General features: G+C 47.4%; 1 protein-coding gene across 3 annotated transcripts in view; it reads right to left on the reverse strand.

Annotated features, from left to right (window-relative positions):
• CERS4 (ceramide synthase 4) overlaps positions 1 to 25,544 on the reverse strand; it is a 116,708-nt gene that overhangs the window by 11,383 nt on the left and 79,781 nt on the right. For all 3 annotated transcript variants that reach the window (XM_054013403.1, XM_054013404.1, XM_054013405.1), the window contains exons 3-7: positions 19,657 to 19,774; positions 15,947 to 16,065; positions 11,401 to 11,458; positions 8,571 to 8,621; positions 2,643 to 2,735 (exon numbers count right to left, since the gene is read on the reverse strand). In XM_054013403.1, coding sequence (XP_053869378.1) covers positions 2,643 to 2,735; positions 8,571 to 8,621; positions 11,401 to 11,458; positions 15,947 to 16,065; positions 19,657 to 19,774 — 439 coding nt within the window. The remainder of the gene's footprint in view (positions 1 to 2,642; positions 2,736 to 8,570; positions 8,622 to 11,400; positions 11,459 to 15,946; positions 16,066 to 19,656; positions 19,775 to 25,544) is intronic.

The raw sequence follows: 25,544 nt of genomic DNA on the forward strand, positions 1-25,544 counted from the left end.
GCCACATGGACATGTACAGCCTGCATGGCAGTCAGCTGTTTCTATTCCCATCTCCAGCACCAGTGTGGCATGGCAGATCAAGGGCAGAATTTACAAAAACATTCACAACTTTGGGGGTTCCCAGCTCACAACTCCGAAGGCTGGACACCCTAAAGAAGATGGCACCTTTGGAAGTTTGGCCATGTGTTCTCCACCTTCCCAGAGGGGAGGGAAGCCCTGTTGTGAAGAGGAACCCAGTCTAACCAGTGAGGAGTGAGCTCGGCAGAACCGATGACCAGGCCAGCGCACACAGTCTGAGGGAGAATATTCTCTTCAGTGTGAAGTGCAAGAGGTAGAGACAAGTGATATGTCTTGAATGATTAATAACTTAATGTCTCCTGGCCCTCGAAGATTAGAAAATATCCACTTCTGTTATCACAAAATAGGATCCACCCAGCAAGTAAAGACAATAAGAAAATGATTAACATCATGTGAGACACTTTGGCTATGTCTACACTATCACTTTTGTCTGTAAAACATTTGTTGGTTGGGAGCGTGAAAAAAACACCCCGACTGACATACTTTTCACCGACAGAAGCGCCGGTGTGGACAGCGCTACGTTGGAGGGAAACGCTCTCCTGCCGACAGAGCTAGCACTGCTCGTTGGGGTGGTTTAATTATGCTGGTGGTAGAGATCTCTCCGGTCGGCATACAGCAGCTACCCGGGAGACCTTACAGTTGTGCCACTCTAAGGTCTGTAATGTAGACATAGCCTTTGTCTAAGGACACACAGTTCAACTATGGTTAGGAGTTCCACCCCCCCAGGAATAGAAACTAAAATGGCTAGATGGGAAGATTGTTAACCACAGAGGCACAAATCTCCCATAATTTACATATAGATAAAGCCTCTTTCTACCTCCCAACTTAGCTAAAAGGCCTCCAAAAAGTTACCATGCAAGGGTAACATCCAGCTTTCCTATGCAAAGTGGCCCATTGCACACTTGGAATTGGTCAAGAGCTGGATTGGGAAGCTGGGAGTTAACCAAACTAGAAGTAACTTGTTGTGAGACTGAAGGTCAACAAGTGGGGCAAACTGCTGGTTATCCCAAGAAACTCAAATCACACGTTTTCACCCCAAATGAAACTATACATTTATTTGCCTTGTAAATCAAATATATCATGGATAATCTGTTTTGCCTCATCAATATGTCATTCATCCCAAATTAATGATGCATATTTGCTTGGCCTGGCAGTCAGATCTACATCTCTTTATATGTGGGTAATGTCTCTTGTTCTGTTGCAAACCCTAAAAAACACAAAATGCATATGTACAATCAAAGAATGTGTGAAGCATGTCCATCAAGTTTGGAAGATTATAAGAGGCTTTGTTGGTTTTCATTATAAATAATTGTGGCACTCTAGAAGCAATACGATTTGTATGGCACAAGGAAGCAGAGTGTTAAAAGATATAAACCAGGGTATAACTTTGCATTACTATAAGAAACAGCCTAAAGGGGAAATTCCAATAAATAATGTGAGCTAATATTGAAATACAATCCTTGAAAAGAATCAAACATAAAAAAACCTGCAATAAGAAAAGGACTGAAGAAATCTGTCCTAAGCCAATACCATCTACTGAATGCTGATGGAAGCAGCAGAGAAACTCAGAGCACTGGAATCTGAGCACTCAGATGGCAAGAATCCAATAGAAATCAGAGGGTAGCCCCATCCAATGAGGTACATAAAACTGAGATCACCAGGTGGGTATGGGCAGAACCCGCAAGGAAGGTGACAGATGCCCAGAGCAGTCATGTGGAAAGGACTCTCCCCATTGCAGGGTTAACAGGATAAAAAATGGTGAGATTTCATTTCAAAAATTGTATTTTTCCTTCTATTCTTTAATACAAAATAACTGAAGGTTAGTTATCTTGCTGAGTCTGCATGCTCTAGTGAGATCTCTAACCATATTTTAGATTGTAACTAATGCTATAACCTGCCCTCCTTTATAAGTCAAAGCAAATTGGCCTAACCATAACTTTAAGCAACTGCTTTTGATGTTCTAAAGTTGGCCCTTGCAAACTAAACCACTGAAATAGCAGGGACCACACTCTTGAAAGTGCCTTAAAGACAAGTCCATCCTTGCACCTTGAAGAAACACTGGAAGTTGATAAATGTGTTCAGTACTAAAGAACTGCTGATCATAAGTAAATGTAGCAAGAAATCTTGGTGATTTGACTGTTCCTTGGTCTAAGCCCCAACACTACGCTTTGACAATTGTTTGCAAAACTCTATTCAGTACACACCTAGAACATTGGTTGTATCTACACTTGACGGGTGAACTGTTGACGGTATACTGACGTGAGACTGGGTGATTGTTGATTGGTTAAGAATAACCAAGTGTCCTGATTTCAGAAATACTGTTCCAACTAAAAGCTGATATGAAAAGAAACTTGCATTCAATTAGTAAGGTAATGATTCCACGCTGGACTCAGTAGAAATGGAAAGCTTCCATTCTAACATTGGCTGTAACACTTGTACAATTGACAGTTTGAATTTGTTAGATTGCAGCATTGCACATTCACCAAACTGACCCCCTTCCAGGCTTCCAGATGCCCCGGCCCAGTTTGCGCCCCCATTCCCATCACCATGGCGCTGCCACTCACCTTCCTTTTCACATCAAAGGGCAGCGTGCAGACCAGCGAGGAATAGAAGGAGAGTTCCAGCATGTAGTACCAGAACACCGAGGGCAGTAAGGGCTGCAACACCAAGAGGGAGAGGCTGTGTTATATCCCACACACAAGCGCCATGGGCTGGGGGCAAGGGGAAAAAACAACCAACAAAACAAACAGTTTTGGGTAGTGATCAGGTCCTTGCATTTCAGGGGAAAGGCCTTACAAGAATGCTGTAGAATAGAGGGATATTGCCCCTTGGCTCCAGTGGGAAGTGCTGGTTTTAAGTGTAATGTTGCCCTCTAGAGGATGTTCCATGATGCAGTCAAGGAACCATCTATTACTACCAGCTATCAAAAAATGTCTGTTCACTCACCAGGCAATAGCCTGTGGTTTCACAGCTGAAAAGACAAAGTTCTAGCCCAGCTCTGTAGGATGAACACATTTTAATTAGCAATTGTGTCTTTTGCGGACATCAGGGGGCTTCCTTACCCTAGAATTTACCAGCTTAGAAATGATTATGATTTCTGAGCCACTGCAACTAACATAGCCATGGATTATTGGACATACACCTTTGCTTCTGTTTTCCCTAAATGTAAGTTAGATTGTATGTTTTCACTTCATTTATTCAAACATCCTTTATCCCAAGGTTTAAGAGATTTTAAGGCCAGGAGGGACCATTCTGAACCTCCATTCTGACTTCCTGCATTACACAGGCAAGAGGATGTGCACACAGATTCTGCTAAAGCAGATCTTTTGACAAGAGATGCCCAGTCTTGATTAGGAGACTCTAAATGAAGGAGGATTTGCAAATCCCTTGCTGATCTGTTGCACTGGTTAATTACTCCCACTATTAAACATGGGCAACTTATTTCTGTTTTGAACTTTCCTGATTTCATTGTGGACCCACAGGATATTGTCCTGCATGTGTCTGCTAGAAGAGACAGCCTGGTATCAGACATTCTCTGCCTGTGTTGGGACCTACAGACCGTGATCCAGTTGCCGCTTAACCTTTTCTTCATTCAGCAAGGGGTTTGATTTCTGAACCAACAAATTCTAGTACCAAGAGAACAGAACAGGGCAATTTTCAAGTGATCTATCCTGTCATCCAGTTCCAGCTTCTGGCAGTCAGAGGCTTAGGGACACTCGGAGAATGGGATTGCATCCCTGACCATCTAACCTATTAGCCATTGATGGACCTTACCCTGCAGGAACTTATCGAATTCATTTTTAACCCAGTTATAGTTTTGGCCGTCACAACATCCCTTGATGAGGAGTTCCACAAGTTGACTGTGAGTTGTATGAAGTAGTATTTCCTTTTGTTTGTTTTAAACCTGCTGCCCATTAATTTCTTTGGGTGACCCTAGTTCTTGTGTTATGTTAAAAAGGTAAATAACACTTCGCTATTCACTTTCTCCACATCAGTCACGATTTTGTAGACTTCTATCTTATCCCCCACCTTAGTGGTCTCTTTTCCAAGTTGAACAGTCCAGGTCTTTTTGATCTCTCCTGTTTCATACCCCTAATCATTTTTCTTCCCCTTCTCTGTTCCTTTTCCATTTCTAATATGTCCTTTTTGAGATGGGGCAACCGGAATTGCACGCAGTATTCAAGACATGGGAGTACCATGGATTAATATATTGGCAGTATGATATTAACTGTCTTATTATCTGTCCCTTTCCTAATGGATAATAACATTCTGTTGGCTTTTTTGACTGCCACTGCACATTGAGTGGATGTTTTCAGAGAATTATTCACAATGACTCCAAGATCTCTTTCTTGAGTGGGGGTAACAGCTAATTCAGACCCTATCATTTTGTATGTATACTTGGGATTATATTTTCCAATGAGCATTACTTTGCACTTATCAACACTGAATTTCATCTGCCATTTTGTTGCCCATTCACCCAGTTTTGTGAGACCCCTTTGTAACTCTTCAGTCTATTTTGGACTTAACTATCTCTGGCCCTGTTGTATCAAATTTTTCACAGTCAACTCTGGACTTAATTATCTCGAGTAGTTTTGTATCATCTACAAACTTTGCTATCTTGCTATTTATCCCTTTTTCCAGATAATGTATGAATATGTTGAACATCACTGGTCCAAGTACAGAAGCTGGGGGACACCACTATTTACCTCTCTCCATTGTGAAAACCATTTATTTCAACCCTTTCCCCCTATCTTTAACCAGTTACTGATCCGTGAGAGAACCTTCCCTCTTATCCTATGATTGTTTACTTAAAAAAGGCTCCAGAAGTGATCCTGGAAATTACAGGGTGGTAAGCCTAACTTCGGTATCAAGCAAATTGGTTGAAACTATAGTAAAGAACAGAATTATCAGACATGTAGATGAACACAATATGTTGGGGAAAAGTCAATATGGCTTTCTAAAAGGAAAATCATGCTTCACCAATCTATTAGAATTCTCTGAGGGTGTCAACAAGTATGTGGACAAGGGTGACCAGTGGATATAGTATATCTGGACTTTCAGAAAACCTTTGACAAGGTGCCACCCCAAAGGCTCTTAAGCAAAGTCATGGGATACAAGGAAAGGTCCTCTCATGGATCAGTAATTGGTTAAAAGACAGGAAACAAAGGGTAGAAATAAATGGTCAGTTTTAACAATGGAGAGAGGTAAATAGTAGTGTCCCACAGGGTTCTGTACTTGGACTAGTGATGTTCAACATATTCATACATTATCTGGAATAAGGGGTAAACAGCGAGATAGCAAAGTTTGTAATGACACAAAACTACTTGAGATAATTAAGTCCAGATTGACTGTGAAGAATGTGATACAACAGAGCCAGAGAGCAGCAGGCGCGTGGTAGATGGGAGGTATATAAACCCTAGAATGATCAAGGCCTTATTCTCTGTGGACTAGGGAAAGGTTACTACTGGGTAATTGGAGCACCTGCAGCCAATTAAGGCCCCGGCCAAGACCTAATAACCCCTCCCCCCTTCAGTCAGAGAGAGAGAGAGAGAAGGAGAGCTAACTAGAGTTTGGAGGAGTTTTGCTGTTAGCCAGAGGACAAGGGGAAGGGGAACACTGCCCAAGCAGAGCAGAGGGACTCCCCCAGCACAGAGGACTGAGGGAAACTCTATCCAAAGGGAGAGAGGGTAAGCAGCCAGCAAAGCTGAAGGGGCTGGTACCCGGAGTAGGAGAGCGGACCTGGGTCCCTTCCCCGCTCCTCTCTCTCTTCCACCAGGGCACTAGCAGAGCCCACCACGCCCGAGAAGAGGGGCAAGGGGCGGCGCCCCGACCCACCACACCAAGAAAAAGCGCGGGACTCACCACAGTAGCATCGTCCATTTGCCACAAGAGTTACAAAGGGATCTCACAAAACTGGGTGACCGGGTAACAAAATGGCAGATAAAATCAATGTTGATAAATGAAAAATAATGCACATTGGAAAATCTAATCCCAACTATATATACAAAATGATGGGATTTAAATTAGCTGTTACCACTCAAGAAAGAGATCTTGGCGTCACCATGGATAATTCTCTGAAAACATCTCTTCAGTGTGCAGCAGCAGGTAAAAAAGCGAACAATATTAGAAACCATTAGGAAAGGGAGAGATAATAAGACAGAAAATACATTGCCTCTATATAAATCCATGGCACGCCCACATCTTGAATGCTGCGTGCAGATCTGGTCACCCCATCTGAAAAAAAGATACATTAGAATTGGAAAAAGTGCAGAGAAGGGCAATAGATGTGATGAGGGGTATGGAACAGCTTCCACATGAAGAGAGGGTAAAAAGACTAGGACTGTTCAGCTTGGAAAAGAGACAACTAAGGGGGGATATGATAAAGTTTATAAAATCATGACTGGCGTGGAGAAAGTGAATAGGGAAATGTTGTTTGCCCCTTCACATAGCACAGGAACCAGAGTCATCCAATGAAATTAATAGGCAGCAGGTTTAAAACAAACATAAGGAAATATACAACCTGTGGAACTCGTTGCCAGGGGACATTAGGAAAGCCAAAAGTATTAACTGGGTTAAAAAAAGAACTAGATACGTTCATGGAGGATAGGTCCGTCAATGGCTATTAGCCAAGATGGTCAGGGACGCGGCTCCATGCTCTGGGTGTCCCTAACCTGTGACTCCCAGAAGCTGGGACTGGATGACAGGGGATGGATCACTCGATAAACTGCCTGTTCTGTTCTCCCTCTGAAGCACCTGGCACCAGCCACTGTTGGAAGACAGGATATTGGGCTAGATGGACCATTGGTCTGACCCAGTATGGCCGTTCTTATGTAATGTTTGATCAGATGAGAAAGCAGCAGCAAGCCTTGCTAAGGGCTGTGTTTGAATCCGGTGATGACAGTGAACTGAGTTTCCCACTGCCCTTCTCATGGATTTTACAATTCCCCGCTGAGAACTGCAATGGGAAATCCTTCCCAAGCTCAGACTTATCCTTCCCAGCATACCCTGAGAAATGCTCAGGAGGAGCTAAAGGGGTGAGGTAGAATTCCAACTCTGATGGGCTAAAATTCCAGTTATCAAGGAGGTTTGCAGGGGCCACAATGACCCATCTGCTGTAGCAGCGCCACAAATCTCCTTAGTAGTTGCCTGCTGCTGCCAAGCATGCAACCTCATGCAGACTCTACAGACTGACAGCTGCTCTCCTGAGAGGAGCTAGAATGGCCGCTCAGGGCTTTACACTGACTCACAGGATTTTTCACCAAGCTCGGAGGAAGCAGCTGCTCTAGTTTTTTATGGAAAGAATTCTTGAGAAATTAAAATTTGCTTGTTCACATCTGATGGACCTCAGCTCCGCTCCTCACACGCCCTCTCTGAGAGCTGCTGGAACGCCAGCCTGCTGCCTTTACTGCACGTGGGGTGTGTGTGCACGTGCTGCTATTCAGCCAGCTAGTGCTGTCTTCTCCAGAGGAGGCAGAGTGTGTCCCAGGATAAGGAGAGGCATTGTCATCACCAGCTCTCACACACAATAGGAGATGCCTGGCTACAGCCTCCCCACATTGCTCTTGGCCCCTCGACTGTGGAGAGTGGTGTGTGTGTGTTGGGGGCTTGACTGACAAGCAAAATATCTTGCATTTTTGTCACTATCATCAGTACCCAGATAAAAAGCAGGGAGCTGATTTTGTGCGTTGGCTGGTAAATGTTCATTTCTGTTCTTCTGGGCTGGGTCCATGGGAGACGTGACAGGCAGTGGTCTGATCGTCATTGCAGCTTTTACTGATGAAGGTTGGGCCTGGACAGTGTAAAGCTTTAGGAGACCACCCACTATGCTCGATAGGTGTGAGACCCTGCTGCTGCTAGACCTCGTGAGGAAGCGCATTGCCTGAGAGGTGATTCTTCAGCACCAGCAGATATGAGACAGCAACCTGAATGTACCTTCTGTTATAGACATGCACGAAAACTTCTTAATGTCCTCTTGCTGACCAAGGGCCCCTCCCCATCCTCAAGCTCATCTTCAAACCTTGATACTTGGGAGCACTCCCTCGTCCTCCTTGATTCTCCACTATGCTTTGGCTGCCATGACCAAGAACTCTCTTCATTTTCCTTCTACTTCTCCAATTGCCCACTCATCTCTGTTGGCTCCCTCTCCCCAACTCTAAAATAATCATAATTCACAGCACTACAGGAGGGAAGAGGTAACAAGCCTGTCCAGAGGTGACTGATGTCTCTGGAATCAAACCTAGGTCATCGATAGGTATCCCCTTCACACTGTATCTCAGAAGTTGGAGTTACCCATACAAGAAGATGGTCTGGTATAACCTGGAGATTGGTTTGGGATCAGGGTTTGGATTCTGGCTGCATGCGGGTCTGGAGTTTTCATTCAGGCCCATTTCTAATGCTAGTAGCGCAAGTGAAGGAGTGTAACTGGATGTTTGCATATGAGCCAGGGATGAGAGGTGACTTGCGATATGGATTTTTGCACCTGAGTGACTCACCTGCTGTGGATACCCCACCCAGCATTTTCTATGGTCCCAAAACCAGGGCTTCTGTAAAGAAACAAAGTGTAATTTAACTATGAGAATACCAGCTGCCTAATGAACAGGAGATACACTAAGCACCCCTGTATTTGTATCCTACACTCTATTGTACTAATCTCTGTACAGAATATGCTTTGTGAGGTATTATTTGAAAACTAATAACTTGCTCATCAATAATATCATGGTGAAATATATGAAGCAACAGTATATGTAAAGTTACGAAATCCCCCTGTATGATGTTATTAGCACATGTCCAAAACCACACAGCCCAGCCTAGGCAAAGGTTGTTAAATGGGATCTATCCTAAACAAAGGAATGCGTGTTTACCTCAATTTACATATAAGTAGTAAACAGGCTCCTCCAGGCAGCAGGGGAGGAGATGGCAGGAGACAAAGCAAAGTTGCATTTCAACAAACATAGGTAGGAAGAAGGAGCATGGATCCTCCTTCTCCACCAGACTTCATCTCACCTTCTTTATTGTTTGAATAAACTTTGCTTTGAGGGGAAATCTTGAGAAGAATCCACCTCAACGGTTCACTGGACTATAAAAGAAAGAGGCAGAGAACCTCAAGTTCTCTCTCTCTCTTTCACCTAAGATGACAAAGGAATCAGCATCTTTGAGCCTGGGGAGAGATCCTGACCAAGGAAAGGATCAGTCGCCATCTTGTTGGAAGACTGTAGGTGAGAAAGACCATCTTGAACAAAGCCTTGAACCAAACCTTGCTAGATTAAGTTGAAGTTTTAGACTTTTAGATGTGTGTTTTCACTTTTATTTGCTTGTAACCCTTTGTTATACTTGAATTCACCTAAAACCCTATAATCTTTCATTAATAAACCTGTTTTATTTTTTAATCTAAACCAATCCAGTGCTGTGTTTAAACTGAGCTGTTTGGTAACTCCAGTTAAATTAGCAAACTGTTGAATATTGACCCCTTCAAGAGGCAACAGATCTTAATATCTGTACTGTCCAGGAGAGGGATGGACAGTGCCGAACACATATTTTGGGGAAAATCTGGGCCTGGGAGTGTGTTGGGGTCACCCTGCAGGTAGTAACCAAGGCTGCTGGAAGCCAGAGTGTGGCTGGTGTGTTGCGGACAGGCTGCTGGGGTCAGAGCTGCTGGACCAGGGCTGCAGCTATACACAGACACTCAGGGTGACCTGCATGCTGGTAGCTATTTGTGAGAGGCCCAGGGTGGGAGCTACAAGAGCAAAGCATTGTGGGGCAGGTGGCGAGACAACCATCACTGGTCTGAATTACACCCAGAATGTGACAATTGGGCTTGTTCCCATTATACATTGTCATGTTTTATTATGGACAGAGCTGGTTGCACCACCTATTGTTAAGGTTGCCTGGCACTTTTCATTTTAAGACTTTTTTCAGTTGCTTGTAACTTTGCCAATTGTTAACTGTTCCAGATGAAATTTCCCGTGCCGAGTTTCTTCCTCAGGCGGAATATTTTGGGAAAGTTTCTGCTAAAAAAGTCCAGTCATTTCCAAGAATGAGGTAATGGGGAAATATGATGTTTTTCATATCTTAAAAATATTCTTATAACCATTTTATTGAGATGCTCTAGCACTTGTGTGCTCTAGAGCAGGTCTTGAAATTAGACAGCGAGGGGTCATCCTGGTGTCAGGAAGGTGCCTTTTGCTGTCTCTGTGAAAAATCACACCAGACTTGGCCAAGCAAAGAGTCTGTGAAAAATCTCAGGTTGCACATCCTCAGTTGAGACTAGTTACGTTGGCAGCTAAATTCTCCTAAGAGTCTGTCTGGACTGAGCATGCTCCTAATGCTGCCCAGACTGAGCATGTGCCAATGCGCCATCCCACAGAGTGACAGACATGCTCCATCCCAGGCAGGAGAGCTAAGCAGGACTTTCTCCATAGTTGCTCTTCATGGCCTTGGTGCCAGAACTGAGAATGGGGAAACTGTCTCTCTTATGCTCTCGGTGGCCCCTGCTAATGCTAATGCTGAGGAGATGGAGGAAGCAGCTTGAGAAGGGTGAGGAGGGAGGACCTAAGCTGGTGAGGGTTAGAGACAGCAGGGGGTAGAGAACCGGCAGAGGGGATGGTGAGAAGCAGCAATAAGAGTCTATGTGTGTGTGTTGGAGCAGAAAGGGACATGGACTAGAGCTATGGAGGTGCTGGGTAGGATCAGGCACAGGCTGGGAGGAAGCAGAAGACTCTGTAAACACTAGAGGACGCTCCCCTCTAGAACCTGAAAATTCCTGAGTCTCACCATTCTTCTGCCGTCAGCAAATATCTCTGACTCCCACTGGCCAAGTGTGTGTCTCATCCCCCTCTAGTGTAGTCCAAGTAGAGGATGACAATCTACTGCTGCTGTCCATTAGCTCACATGGCAGAGGTGTGTGCTATGGATCTAGAAGTCCCAACCCTGCTGCTGACCCATGTGAGGCTCAATATGGTTTTAAAAACATAGGACATTTCATCCACAAAAACCACAGGAAAAGAACATTTAAGGTTGCAAAGTCAAGCACTCAAAAGTTAGGAGATGCTAGAGTTAAGGTTGTCTGTGCACGTCCTTCTATATCACTAAATGATCACAGAAGGGAATGAGTGGTTTGGGGGGTTGACAATCTGCTAGGGATCCTTTCACATCCAAGCTGGAGGTTGAGCTCCAACCTAAATTAATCAAGACCAAACATGTTTACCATCTAGTGGCTGATGTGCGTTGCAGAGGGTGTGAAAGCTCAGGTCCAAGTGGACATGTGTTTGAATTATAAAATCTTCCATTTCAGCTGACCCGAGTGGGCACTGCTTATATACTCACATCATACAGGACAGCAAGTCCAGTGAAGAAAGAAATGAAGTAAAATGTAAACCTCCAGCTAAAACAAACAAAACAAAGCACATTAGAACTCCATCAGAGGTCAGGCTGCAACTCTGTGCCCAGTGTCAGCCAGACATTCATTCAAACAGTGACATTGTCAAAGGCATATGGGCTATGGTGGTATCAAATGCTCATCCAGGTGATAATATATTATAGTAATACTTTGCACGTCTCTAGCACTTTCGATTCAAGGATCTCCAAGAACTTTACAAACAGTAATTGCTCAGCCTCATAGGAGATAGGAAAGTATCATCTCCACGGTACAGATGGGGAAACTGAGGCACAGAGTGGGTAAATGCCTTGCCCATGATCACCCAGAGAATAAACGCTGGGAATACAACCCATCTCTCCTGAGTCCCAGTCCCAAGGAGAAATCCGGGCTCCAGTGAAGTCCATGGCAAAACTCCCATTGATGTCATTAGAGCTTGGATTTCACCCCACCTCTTGCAGTGACACAGGTACATTTAATTCCCTCATTCCAAATATTCAGGTGCTAAGTGTTTGTCAAGATGCCTCCATTCCAATCCCTTATCACTTCCCAGAATCCTGTTCCCTTATATAGTAACTAGCCCAGTTTAACACATCTCTGGGATTGGTGGAGGGAATGAGTATAGGGGAACTGGGATATTTTTATGCCAGGAGCAACAGGCTACAAACCATGGCTCTTCCCTCTCTCTGACCCTGACATACGCAAGGGCTACACCCGTTCAGCACCTGTGATCCCTGGCCAAAGCAGCGTGTGACTCCTGGCACGATAGCTGGGCTCAGTGGAATGGGATTAGCAGAGACTATGGGGATTTCACTGGACCCGTTCCTTTATTTTTGATCCCTTATTTTTCTATTCCTCCTATGTATGGAAATTGCTGCTTGCATCAGCCCCTGCGTGGTGGTAGAGATCCACTGTGTTATGTACAAGAGCTTCAGCTCCCAGGCCCTGCCTGCAAGAGATGGGCACCCCAGGGTACAGAGTGCCTCAGCCCCTGGGCAAGTACATTGAACATGTTCAGACTGGTCAGTACATCAGAGACGTTAGACATGGCAACAGCCCACTAGGTCCTCCAGCCCCCCTTCCTGGGCACCCGTGCAGAATTGTTTTCTACAGAACGTTTCATGGAGTCAGTGATGTCCAGGGACCATTCGGATCATCTAGTCTGACCCCCAGAGAATGTCACCGAGTGATGCAGACTCTGGGTGAGAGGCATCACATGCAAGACCGACGCTGTGACAATCCCTCTCTAGCCTCCCTCCAGCTGAAGCCAGTGGAAGTGGTTGTTGCCCAGAACCTCTGATTTTGGGGACTTACATTTTTGCATGTCCAGCTTGAGACATCTTTGCTGTCTAAAAACTTGGGCACCCAAAACCCGAGGAACCCAGCGTTTGCCTTGACCTCCCTGTGCCTCAGCTTTGTCATCTCTGTAATTGAGCTGATTCATACATAGCAGTTTCAGAGGGGCGTTGGGGGAATTACAATTGCTGAGCTCCCACCAAACACACTGAACCAAAGGGATGCAGGAGCTGAGCTCTTTGGCCACATTATCTGCTGATGTAAACTAATGGGGCCACCTGACACCAGCAGAGGAGCTGGCCTAGCCTCTGGACAGCACCGTCTAGGGCAGGGGTTGGCAACCTTTCAGAAGTGGTGTGCCGAGTCTTCATTTATTCACTTTAATTTAAGGTTTTGCGTGCCAGTAATATATTTTAACGTTTTTAAGAAGGTCTCTCCCTATAAGTCTATATATTATATAACTAAACTATTGTCATATGTAAAGTAAGGAAGGTTTTCAAAATGTTTAAGAAGCTTCATTTAAAATTAAATTAAAATGCAGATCTTACGACGCCGGCCTGCTCAGCCCGCTGCCAGCCTGGGGTTCCATTCACCTAGGCTGGCAGCGGGCTGAGCAGGGCCTGTGGCCGGGACCCCGGCTGGCAAGGGGCTGGCAGCCAGAACCCCAGACTGGCAGCGGGTTGAGTGGGACCAGCGGCCGGGGGACCCCAGACCGGCAGTGGGCTGAGCGGCTCAGCCCGCTGCCAGTCTGAGGTTCCAACCGCCGGCTCCTGCCAGCCACGGTCCCAGCTGTCGGCCCCGCTCAGCCCGCTGCCGGTCTGGGGTCCCGGCCCTGCCCACATAGAGTGCGTACCTACCTTCTCCCTGGTTCTGGCCCATTCTCTTCCTCTCTCTCTGCACTGAGCTGAGGGTGGGAGTGCACTGAGCACAGGTCTGGGGGTGAAGGAGCAGGCTCGGGGTTGGGGTGTAGGGTCTGGCCAGGAGCTAGAATGAGGGAGGGGGCTCAGGGTTGGGGCAGGAGGTTTGGGTGTGGAGCGCTTACCTGGGCAGCTCCCATTTGGTGTGAGGGGTGCAGGTGGGAATGTGTGTGAGGGGGGGTGCAGGAGCTTCCGTTTGGTGCTCTGGGTGGGGGTGGGGATGTGGGGGGTGCAAGAGTCAGGGAATGGAGTGTGGGGGGGGCTGGGGATGTGTGGGGGGTGCAGGAGTCAGGGCAGGGGGATGGGTGTGTGTGTGAGGAGGGTGCAGGAATCAGGGCTGGGAGCATGTGGGAGGGTGCAGGAGTCAGGGCATGGAGTGTGGGGGAGCTGGGTATGTGTGTGTGGGGGTGCTGGAATCAGGGCTGGGGTCGTGGGGGGGTGCAGGGGTCAGGGCAGGGGCCTGGGGCTGTGGGGGGTTTAGGGCTGGGGGTGTGGGCTGGAGTCGTGGGGATGCTCCCAGCCCCCTGCCCTGAGCGGCTCATGGCAGGAGGCTGGAGGGGATATGCCCTGATTCCACTCTCCTTCCCCAAGGCCCCGTCCCCGCCTCTTCTCCAAAGCAGTGAGCACGCTGCGGCTGCGGTTCCGGCTCCACTTCTCCCTCTCCCTCTCCCGGACCATCAGCTGTTTGGCCGCAGGGAGGGAGAGGAGGAGGGGCAGGAACCCAGCAAGCTGGGGGAAGAGGCGGGGAGGGGGAGCTTGGCCTGCCGGTGGAGGCTGCCCTGCAGCAGCAGCTGGCAGGACCAAGCTTCTGCCCCCTGCCCCCGCAGGAGAGAGCGGTGGGCGGAGAAGAGCAGGCTGGGCCGGGCAGGATTTTTAATGGCATGCTGCTGCCTGCCAGGGTCCCGGCCGCTGGCTGAGCGGGGCCGGCAGCTGGGACCCTGGCAGGCAGCAGTGTGCCATTAAAAATTGGCTCGTGTGTTGTCTTTGGCACGCGTGCCCTAGGTTGCCGATCCCTGGTCTCGGGTAATCACTGCGGAAGGGAATGAGCAGTGCCACAGTAAGGGTTCAGTAGCAGGAGTCAGTTTAAAGGGGGCAGAGGAGATCCGGAGGGGGGGAAGCAGCCTCGGAGGAGGGTTCTGAAGGCGTGGCGGGAGGGCGACAGGCAGTGGCTGGAAGGACGGGGAAGGGGTGTCGACAGATTTTTCAAGAGAGGTCATGTTTGAAAGCAGAGGTGATGGAGCCTGTTGCCCTGGAATTTGACATTCCTGCATGTACCCCAGAACTTGACAGTGCTGCAGTCAGCCATTTTGTACATTCAGCCACTGCCAGCTGAAAACCAAACATCACATAGCTGGGAATAATCTTAGGCCTTCGTCAGACAAGGTCAGACAGCTGCATACTTGCTAATCAGAATGGGAGGATGGGCCAGAAAGTTATGGAAGAGTGAGTGGATAGCGACTTTGGTTTCAGGTGACCTGACACGTTGCTGTTATGGCTGGAAATACTAGAAGTGTTTTGAGATAATGAGCAGTTTGTTGAAATTAGGAGAATTGGTGACCCAGTGGAGGTTGTTATGCTGACCCACTAGGAGTCACTATAGGCTGTGTGCTTTGTTAGAGCTAGCTATAAAAGATTAGGTGAAAGTGAATACCTCGGAGCAGCCTGAGGGAGCTTTTCTCCGTGCAAGGAGCTGACATCTAAACTCTCCATCAGCTGGATGGAAAGAGGGCCCCTGGAAGCCTGGCAGGTGATTACTTAAAACCATCTCAGACTGTGGGTAACCATATCTGGGATGTCCTAGCCCTATTGCTTGTGTCTGTGTGTGCTTAAATCCAACAACTTGTCATTTTAGATAAGAGCACGCTTGCTTGTAGTAACCATTTATCAGATAGAAATTGCTGTGCTCCCACTAATTTATTCCTGAAACTGCCTGGAGTGGAACAGCTAGTTACCCCTGCTTTGGTTCTGAAAACCCCGGGAACAAGCCAGTTGAAAGGTAAGGAATGTAAGGGCAGGTAGGGATCAGAAGGAGTGAAGGGGGCAGGCGTAGGAGGAGACAGGGCCAAGGAGACAGTCCAGGGGCTGAAGGTGGAGGGAAAAGCGAGGCCTCTGATTTTGGGTAGGGAGGCAGCACAGGAGGCGTAGGGAAGCGAAGCAGAGGGGCAGCGGGAAGGGCACATTCCAGCTGGGACCATGGAGGTGCTGGGAGGCTGTGCACAGACTGCAGAGCTCAGACCCAGCTGGAAGGTTGAAGTGACCCAAGGCCTCTGGCCATAGCACTCACCTGGCCTCACAAAATTTTGTAGTCAAGCTGGGTTTGTCCTGGTTCCGCCGGTATCGGAACCACCTCTCCACCTTTCTCGTGGGCAAGTCACACTGCTTGGATAAGCTGATCAGCTCCCCCTGGAAAACAGCCAAGGAATCTGGATTCAGACTCATAGCTTCACAGATTTTAAGGTTAGAGGGACTGCTGTGATCATCTAGTCCAGTGGTTTTCAACCTGTGCTCTGCACACCCCTGGGGAATCACAGACTATGTCTAAGATTTCCAAAGGGGTCTGCACCTCCATTCGAAATTTTTTAGGGTTCATAAATGAAAGAAAGTTGAAACCACGCATCTAGTCCAACCCCCAAGCCACAGACCCTCACCCTGTAACCTCGGCATCAAGCCCATACCTCTGTCTGTGCTAAAGTGTATCTTTTAGAAATACATCCAGTCTTGGTTTAAAGGCTCAAGTAATAGAGAATCCACCACATCTTAGGTCACCCAGTGGTTAATTACCCTCCACTGAAAATTTATGCCTTATTTCTATTTGTCTAGCTTCAATTTCCAGCCTCTGGGCCATGTTATACCTTTCCCTTTCTAATTGACTAATTTGTTCCAGCACCTCTGTATAGCACCCCTCAACCCCTGGCAGCACTACATCTTTATAACCTGACACAAGCATACCTCCAAACTCAACTGAGTTGAGGTGGTAGGCTCTCTTTCTCTAGTGAGCCTGTGGGCGGAGGGTGGGTACTGCTCCTGTCTACCAGGGCAGAGCCCCTTGGCTGTGCTGTTCAGGGTACTGCCCTCTTGCAGAGGGGTAAAGGTAAGCTGACCAGATAGCAAGTGTGAAAAATCAGGACACCTTTCTGAAAGGGCCTGGACTGCCAGGGCTCTCAAGCTGTTTTCTTGGTCAGCAACCCCTTCTTCCAGGAACTGGGGAGCTCTGTGTTGCAGTCCTGCCCCATCAGAGTGCCACCCAGCCCTGCGCTGGGCCCACCCATCTCCAGGCTGCATAAGCCTCACAGATGCACCAGGTTGGGGCTGCTGGGGCCCAAGGGAGCTCTTTAATGCCTTCCTGACATGCAAAGCTACCATTAGCATCTCTGCGATGTCCTTCTCCCTCATGGTCCCTTGAGCCCATCGATTCACCTGCAGGTTTTCTGCTTCTGATAAACCTAATGAACATATTTGTGTTTATACCTTTAGCTATTTGCTCTTCAGATTTATTCTTAGCCTCCTACTCTCCACTATATATTTCATCTGCCACAGCTGATTCCTTTCTATTGGCTGGATTTCCATTGTTGTGTCAGATAACCTTTTGAGTCCTGCCATTTAACCACACTGGGGGGAATCCAGGCACACTGAAGGCAAAGGGAGTTTTGCTGCTGACTTCAGGAGAGCCAGGATTTCACCCATTGTTTACCTTTTGCTTTCCTGTTTCTTTTCTTGTTCAGGGTCTCCATGCCTCTGAGGCTCTCCTCTGGCTGTTTATTTTGGACCCATTCTGTTACAAAGAGCCTTTGTCATTCTGCATCTGAAATGAAACCTCAGCACTTCCCATTGCTAGCAGGGGAAGGCTGGCCAGGTTACTGGGGATCAGAAGTTCTGCATTCTGTTCTGGATTTTGTCACTGGCTTGCTGCATGACTTTGTCCTTGTCGCTCAGCCCTCTGAGCACCAGCGGCATGGTAGGGATCATGCTAGGGTGCATCCATGTGGGTGGTGTGCTTTCTCATAGGAATTGAATCAGACCCTGGGTTCATCTAGTTCAGTATCTTGCATCCAAGAGTGGCCAGATCTTGAGGAACGGAGAAGAAACCCCACAACAGGCAGGTGTGGGATAATCGCACTCTACACAGGTCACATGCTAATTCCTCATAGATTGATTTAAACCCCAAAGCATGAGGTTTCAACTCCCTTCCAATGCTCTCCTTGAGAGCAGGAACAACTAGAACTCTGGTGGCACCTTAAAGACTAACAGATTTATTTGGGCATAAGCTTTCGTGGGTAAAAACCTCACTTCTTCAGATGCATAGAGTGAAAGTTACAGATGCAGGCATTAAATACTGACACATGGAGAGCTTGGAGTTACTTTGCAAGTGGAGAACCAGTGTTGACAGGGCCAATTCGATCAGGGTGGATATAGTCCACTCCCAATAATAGATGAGGAGGTGTCAATTCCAGGAGAGGAAAAGCTGCTTCTGTAATGAGCCAGCCACTCCCAGTCCCTATTCAAGCCCAGATTAATGGTGTTAAATTTGCAAATTAATTTTAGTTCTGCTGTTTCTCTTTGAAGTCTGTTTCTGAAGTTTTTTTGTTCAATGATAGTGACTTTTAAATCTGTAATAGAATGACCAGGGAGATTGAAGTGTTCACTTACTGGCTTTTGTATGTTACCATTCCTGATGTCCGATTTGTGTCCATTTATTCTTTTGAGGAAGGGACTGTCAGGTTTGGCCAATGTACATGGCAGAGGGGCATTGCTGGCACATGATGGCATATATAACATTAGTAGATGTGCAGGTGAATGAGCCCTTGATGGTGTGGCTGATGTGGTTGGGTCCTCTGATGGTGTCGCCAGAGTAGATATGGGGACAAAGAAGGCAACGAGGTTTGCTACAGGGATTGGTTCCTGGGTTGGTGTTTCTGTGGTGTGGTATGAAGTGTAGTTGCTGGTGAGTATTTGCTTCAGGTTGGGGGGTGTTCTGTTATTGTCCTTGTTGGGCCTGTCCTGTAGAAGGTGATTTCTGGGTACCCGTCTTGCTCTGTCAATCTGTTTCCTCACTTCCCCAGGTGGGTACTGTAGTTTTAAGAATGCTTGAAGTGAGGTTTTTACCCACGAAAGCTTATGCCCAAATAAATCTGTTAGTCTTTAAGGTGCCACCAGACTCCTTGTTGTTTTTGTAGACACAGACTAACACGGCTACCCTCTGATACTAGAACTCTGGATACTGCTGTCAGAAACTTCAGCTGTTGAGAACTCCGCCAAGCAGTAGAACGTATGCCAAGAGCACCAGAAATTGCCCTGCCAGGGCACTATCTCCTCATCTCCTGCAGGGAAATCCCACAGCTCCATATTGGGTGTGTGATGATGCCGAGGACACTGGCTTGTGGTACCTACCAGTAAGACCGATTCCAAACTCACAGGCTTCATAGCAGCACACAACACCACTGAGCAGTGTAGCTGTCAGGCGGAGTCTGCAGCCTGAACTAGTTGGGCTGCAGTAACTGTCAGAGTCTAAGAGATCCTGATTTGTCATGGGGTGTTTGACAAGTGAGGTAGAAATACACACAAAGAGGCCATGTTTAAAGGCAGATGAACAAGGAGTCAGGAGTTGACATTTGAACAGGACATTTTTCTTTTTGGGATAGCAGTGCCCTTGCCCCTGGAGTTTTGGAGAGAGTCTGGCATCCTCCTCGTAACTCCCCTAAGCTCCAGCTGTCTAATGCACCAGGGCAGTCGCCCCTGTGTGTGGAACTGGGAGCTGCTTCTGATGACGCTTTTAGAGGTGCTGGGTGCTCCCAGCTCCTACTGCAGTCAGGGAGATGCTCAGCACCTCCGGGGACCTGGCTGCTTGGCTGAGGCTCTAAATATAGATGGAGTTGCTGAACTTTATGCTGCCAAATTTGAGAACTTTGGCTAGAAAGTTTAGTTCAATGAAATTCCAGCTAGACAGTGATAAGAAGGAGTCACGGGGCAAGGGGCTGGGAGGGAGAAGGAACTCACCTTCTTTGGATCCTTGCTGTGAGTAGCGTAGAAGGTTTCCAGCACAGGATTGGGTGGAGCGTTCAATCTCACCTTGTCCCTCAAACCCAGCTTTCTGCCCAGGGGCCGGGCTAAGAATCTGCAAGAGACCACAGCAGGGTTCAGTCAAGAGATGGTTATTATTGCCTTACAGCTCCCAGAATGTTTTAGCTGTCCTCCAAAGCACCCCCAAAAAGTTTACAATCCAACCAAAGACAGCACATGGCATGCAGGTGGGGAGGGAGAACGTAGGTCCAGGGCACAACAGAAACATTGGGCCTTATTCTTCCCAGCCCTGTTCTTTGTGCCAGGGACATTATCAATCTGATAGCAAGTAACAAGGAGTTTGGGGTAATACCCCAGTCCTGGAGTCCCTGTGCAGGTCTCACATTGAAACATGTGAGAGAAAAACAACTTTATAAACAGGAAAATATGTTTGTGAGGCCACAGGCAGGGGGGTTGACAATTCAATGTCCCCATTTTTAAAATGCTTTCTCTCTTTTTGCAGTTGGAAAGACCCTCATAAACACGGGCAAGTGATGAACAAGATACTGACTAGACACAAAGTACAGACAACCCCTTTTCTTCAATAAGGCATTGAAAACCCCAGGGGCATTAAATGAACTGCCCCTCCCTCCCAAAGGCCGAGGTGTTCCCAGGTAATTAGCACTGTATATTCAGACATTTTCCCAGGTGCGCATGTGCCTCCTGAGGGCAAAAAAAGGCAGAGTCCCTGCCTGAGGGCTAATATCAAGTTCTCAGGAGAACTTTATCTGCACATGCAGCAGCAGGAAGTTTGTGCCCAGAGTGATAATAGCTCCTCTAGATTATCTGTCAGATTAGAGATGATTTGTAATCAGTGTTAAGCAAACAGTTATAAAACCCAGGAGCAGTGGCAGGATGGTGGTTAGAGCAGAGAACAGACAGGTCTGGTCTACACAGCAAACTGTCAGGAGCTCTCATCTGGCTAGACAGAGCCAACTTCTCCTTGATCCTCTACAGGGGGATCTTTGCATCAGGTTTTCCTGACATGAGACAGACGCTGGATAGTGCGCTTGCTTCTTACCAAACCAGAGAAAGGGCCTGATGCATGGCTGCCCTGCAGCCAGATTTCCCAACTTCACCAGACTTTGCAGTGTTCTGCAGCTCAGCCTCTTCTGCCTAAACCAGGTGACCGTCCATGGTGGAGAAGAAAGAACAAGCTTATCCAAGTACCCATAGTCTAGGGGACAGTGCACCGAGCTTGGAAGCAGGAGCCATGAATTCAAATCTTCTCTCTGCTGGCCATTTATCTGTGCACTTCAGAGCCTCAGAGCTCTATCTTAGGAGGCAGTCAAGTATTATTCCTTCTACTTCACACATATGTTAACAGAGAGGTTGCACAAAGTCACTTCAGGAAGGTCTGGGAGTAGAACGCCTGTCTCTTATATGGCATACATAAAGCTCCTCTATCCAGCCACACTGTGACCCATCTATGTGCTTGCCTCTCTTATCTGTACCCTGTGACTAAACCACCCAGGATTCCTGATCTCAAAAACTCCACTGCTGTCTAGCAAACCGCTGACATCTCTCCTAGTGGCTGTTCCATACAGAGGTTAACAGCGACTCCTTTAGCTCAAGTGGTAGAGGACTGTTCGGTGGAGCTGAAAGTCCAGGTACAAACCCTGCTGAGTACCCACGTAAGGGGCTGTTTTTCTAGAGTCCTTTTCAAAAACCAGAGTGAAAGTGTCCTTCCAACAGGCACTTAGAGAGAGGCAAAGCAACCAAAACCTCAGTGTTCTACATTCTGATCACGTGTCATACAATTGCATTACTCATGTCACGCACCAACGGGTTGGAGGGTGATGGATAAGCCTCTACCTCCTCTGTGCATAGCCAGCCCAACAGGGCCACAAAGTCGCCCTTCCAACCCCAGGGTGATTGCTCTGCATGGGTAACGGGGTGTCAGGGATGGGGCAGGGCAGGTGCTCTGTATGGGGAGTGGGGGAGGTTGGATATCAGGGATAGGAGGGGGCAGGGCGTATGCTCTGTATGGGGAGTGGGGAGGTTAGGGGGGCAGGGTATGTGCTCTGTATGGGAAGTAGGGGAGATTGGGGTGTCAGGGTGGGTCCTTCACATAGGGAGCAAGGGGAGCTATTAGGACTGGGTGGAGGGCAGCTGGCTGAATGCTGAGAAGAGGGCTCTCAGATTGACTGCCAGAGGTAGCGTCTCCTGGCGTCAGCCGAACAACCTGGTTCCTGTCTAGTCGTCAGTCCGACCCCAGGCACTGCACTGGCTACTCCAGCCACTCTGGGTCCTGCTCTTACCCCCACCCCCTCACTGTTTACAGGGAATGTTTGTTCCCAGAACATGAGGGGGAGCAATACAAGGGGTGGGGGACAAAAGATCAGCCCCCCAATATTTCCAAATGAGGTGGCACTAGCTTGCCCCCGCCCCAGCTCTGCTGCCCCTGCTGAGTGATCTGTTAATGCTGCTTTGATGTTCTCCTGTCTCCTCCTACCTCTGGCTCGTTATGACCAGATGGTGAAATCTCACTACCTCAGGCACTGGCTGGGACTGGAGAAAATAGATGGTAACTAAGCAAAGTTACAGTGTCTTTTGCTGTAGATGCTTTTGAGCCAGTCCTGCGCTCACTAACATGAATGGGGATTCAGGCCTGGGGTTTCTTTCCTCCTACGAGTTAGGAAGGTTGCACATGCTGGCTGTAGACTCTGACTCGTTGTTCAATTGAAAATTAAATCCTGTCCCGTTTCCTCCTCCTAGCTCATTTTCTGTGCTAATTACAACCTCACAGATTGCACCATTGACTCTGGAGTCATGGGTCTAAGTCACCAGCTCCATGGAGGAGGAAAGGAGGGAGCCTGCGGAATAAACTGGGTAGGTTCCTACAGCAAGAGGAGACAAAGGGAAGAGCTGCTTAGCATCGCCACCCAACTGCTCCTGCACAAGAGAGATGCTGAGACAGCTACTCAGACCTGCCACCATGCAGGAAAAAGGTCACCCAGGCCACTGTGGATCAGTGCGTGCCCCAGACCCTCCAGGGCATTCTGCACAAGGCCTGCTGAGCCCAAGCCCGATGGCTCTCCTGACACAGTCCTTCCAAAGAGAAGCTCTGCCCTGCCCAACTGTGCCTGCTGGGCTTCACAAGCCAGTCCAACTCCCCGACTGGACACTGGGACTTTGTCTCCCTTTAGCTCATTGACGGCTTGTCATGACCCCTTCACATTTTCCACGGGGTTGCATCTCCATGGAGACTTGGGTATTAGTGACATGTGAGAAAAACTGTTTGAAATTAAGCAAAGTTGGTAGCAATTTGTGTTGTGAATAATTATGGCATACAATTCTGTCCCAGCAAATCTCAATAGGAGTCCTGGGCTCTCATAAATGTCAATGGACATTTTCAGTCATTCACTGCAGCAGGGGCAGTATTGTACATGAGGGGCCAGCTTCTCCATCCCACTGAGGCTGATTTCTGCCCCTGCCGTGGTGCAAATCATTCTTAAAGCTGCTTGAACTGACTTTCTGGAGATCCCCTGGCAGGGGGAAATCCCTGGTGCCAGAGGGCCAGTGCAGCCAGTTCCATGTCACCTTTCCATACAGCTCCTCTTTCCCGAGGAAGAGCACTGCCGGGAGCCTCAACCTCTGGCTGATTCCCGACTGGCTGGACTTCCCAGGGAGGTCGGAGGCAGCTGGCTGTAAGATAATGCAGCCAGGAGGATGCTCTTTCTTTCCCAGAGACTGTCCCTACATCTGCCAATTACCTATTGCACCTGTTAGAAAACCCAAGAACTAATTCCTAAGGAAAGGAATAGTTACATAGCCAGAGTAGAAATGCATTCATTTCAATAGAAAGAAGTGCATGTTTCATCATGGCAGCCTCAACTCCGACACAAAATAAACGCCATCTTCTCGCGAGTAACCACAAAATATAAACACACACAACAGCTTTCTGCAAAAGAAACAAATTACGCACATGAACGCATGCACATATTCATTAATGATATACGGGTTAACCTTAAACATGTGTCCACAGACATTCAAGTTGATAAATTATAGACTTTCCTATTATTACATAGAAAACAAATGTTCCCAAGCAATAGCGGTTCTAAGTACTTTACCAAACAAATTTACTGTCAGAGGAATAACATTACATTAAAATCATTTTAAAATAATCATTTTAAAATAAATATTATAAAAATAATACAAAAAACCCATTGGATCAGAGTTAAGGTTGTTGTGTTCTAATGAAATATGAATTTTTTCTATTTGATAAGGATATTCTTATTATGTGAGCAGGGTAAGATTTTTGATTCCTTTAAGTACTCATTTCCTGCCATTCAAGGGCCTGGCTTTTGTAAAAATAGTTCATCAATTTCAATGTTGTCACTTAGCAAGCGTAACTGTTTCCCCCCCGCCCCCCAATGGTTTTTGCTTCTAGAATATCAGTGAAGGCTGAGCACTTTGTCTGATAGAGATCAACACACTGATCTATGCCCATAAATGAGGGACAGGGATGTGCTAAGTATAGTTTTAGGTAAGTTCTTTTCCATATCAACTTTTGAAAACTGAATTAAAAAGAATGAAACAATGGACCTCTTACATCTTTGGATGTGGTCTTTGTGTTCTCACCATAACTTCCGGGTGTATAATGAGTGGTGTAGCTTTCCATTCACATTCAGAGGCTACTTCAATTATTTCTATGAATAAATTGTGCTGTTGGCCTTGAGCACTAGGCTCCAAGGTTCACCTTCTTAACTTGTCCAGACTTCTCTCTTCAAGAATGTGGTGGCTCAAGTTATTAAGCTGAACATAAGACTGTGATGGAGGTATGCATACAACACTGGACGTGAGGAGTCAGGACGAAGCATGAGTCAGACGAAAATAGTTTCTGTAGATAATGTATTTGGTAACTCGTCTCCTTGTCTTTTGGTTAGAACAAAGAAATGTGCTTCCCATAAAAGAGGAAGGGTTTTGGCCAGTGAAGATGGGGCCAATAGTCTTCGAGCTGGGAGGGCCACATACAGCTTCAAGCTAGGAGAGGAGTTTTCTTTCACACAAGGTTTTCAGCTTATTTTGTAGCTCGAGCTTACAGCCCAGCAAAGCTTTCCCCTAAAGCGCGTGACTCTCCCTGGAGTTTGAACCTGCCCTTTGTTTTCATGGTTTTCTCTCTCCCTCTAGTTCTGGAAGATGCCAGTGCACTGTTTGCATTCAGACAGTGGGATCCAGTCACGAATACAGCCAGATGAGGAAAGTCAGTGCAGGCACCTGGAACAAAACTGAACTCTGAAGGATGAGAATTTGTAGGAGACAGTCCCAGCACGAGGGAATGGACCCAGGAGACTGTAGTCACCCTTCCCAAACAGTGACCTGCCAAGGACATGACATTGGCTGATCTACCCCAGAGCACCCTGGAGGGCAGCCTGTGCCCCAGGGGTAGACCTGTCACACTGCTCAAGTGTACTGCAGAACACAAGTGCTCGACTTGGCCATTCAGAGGGGCAAACTGACTTCCAGCAATGTAACGCTATCAGGTCTGCACTGAGTTATGAGGTTCCTCCAGAAGCACAAGGTCACACAGAGGTTCTGTGCTTTTCTACTGGCCTCTGTACACCTGCAGCTCTGCACACACCTCCCTGGTGCATAGGGGGTCTGCAAGTAAATTGAGCCACTGCCTGGGCTCTATTAACTGAGGCAACGCAGAGGCACCCACCCCACACTCCTGCTCATGTCCAGCAGTGGAGGAAGCTGATGACACCCATTTCCCTGAAATATGGAGGGACAAGATTCACCCAGGGAGGGTCCCCTCTCCACAGTGATCTTGAGGGCATAATCCCCCTCCTCCCTTGGCGCTTTACTGAAAGGCAGACATT

The sequence above is a fragment of the Malaclemys terrapin genome, chromosome 24 (assembly GCF_027887155.1).
Source record: "Malaclemys terrapin pileata isolate rMalTer1 chromosome 24, rMalTer1.hap1, whole genome shotgun sequence".
Taxonomy (NCBI): Eukaryota; Metazoa; Chordata; order Testudines; family Emydidae; genus Malaclemys; species Malaclemys terrapin.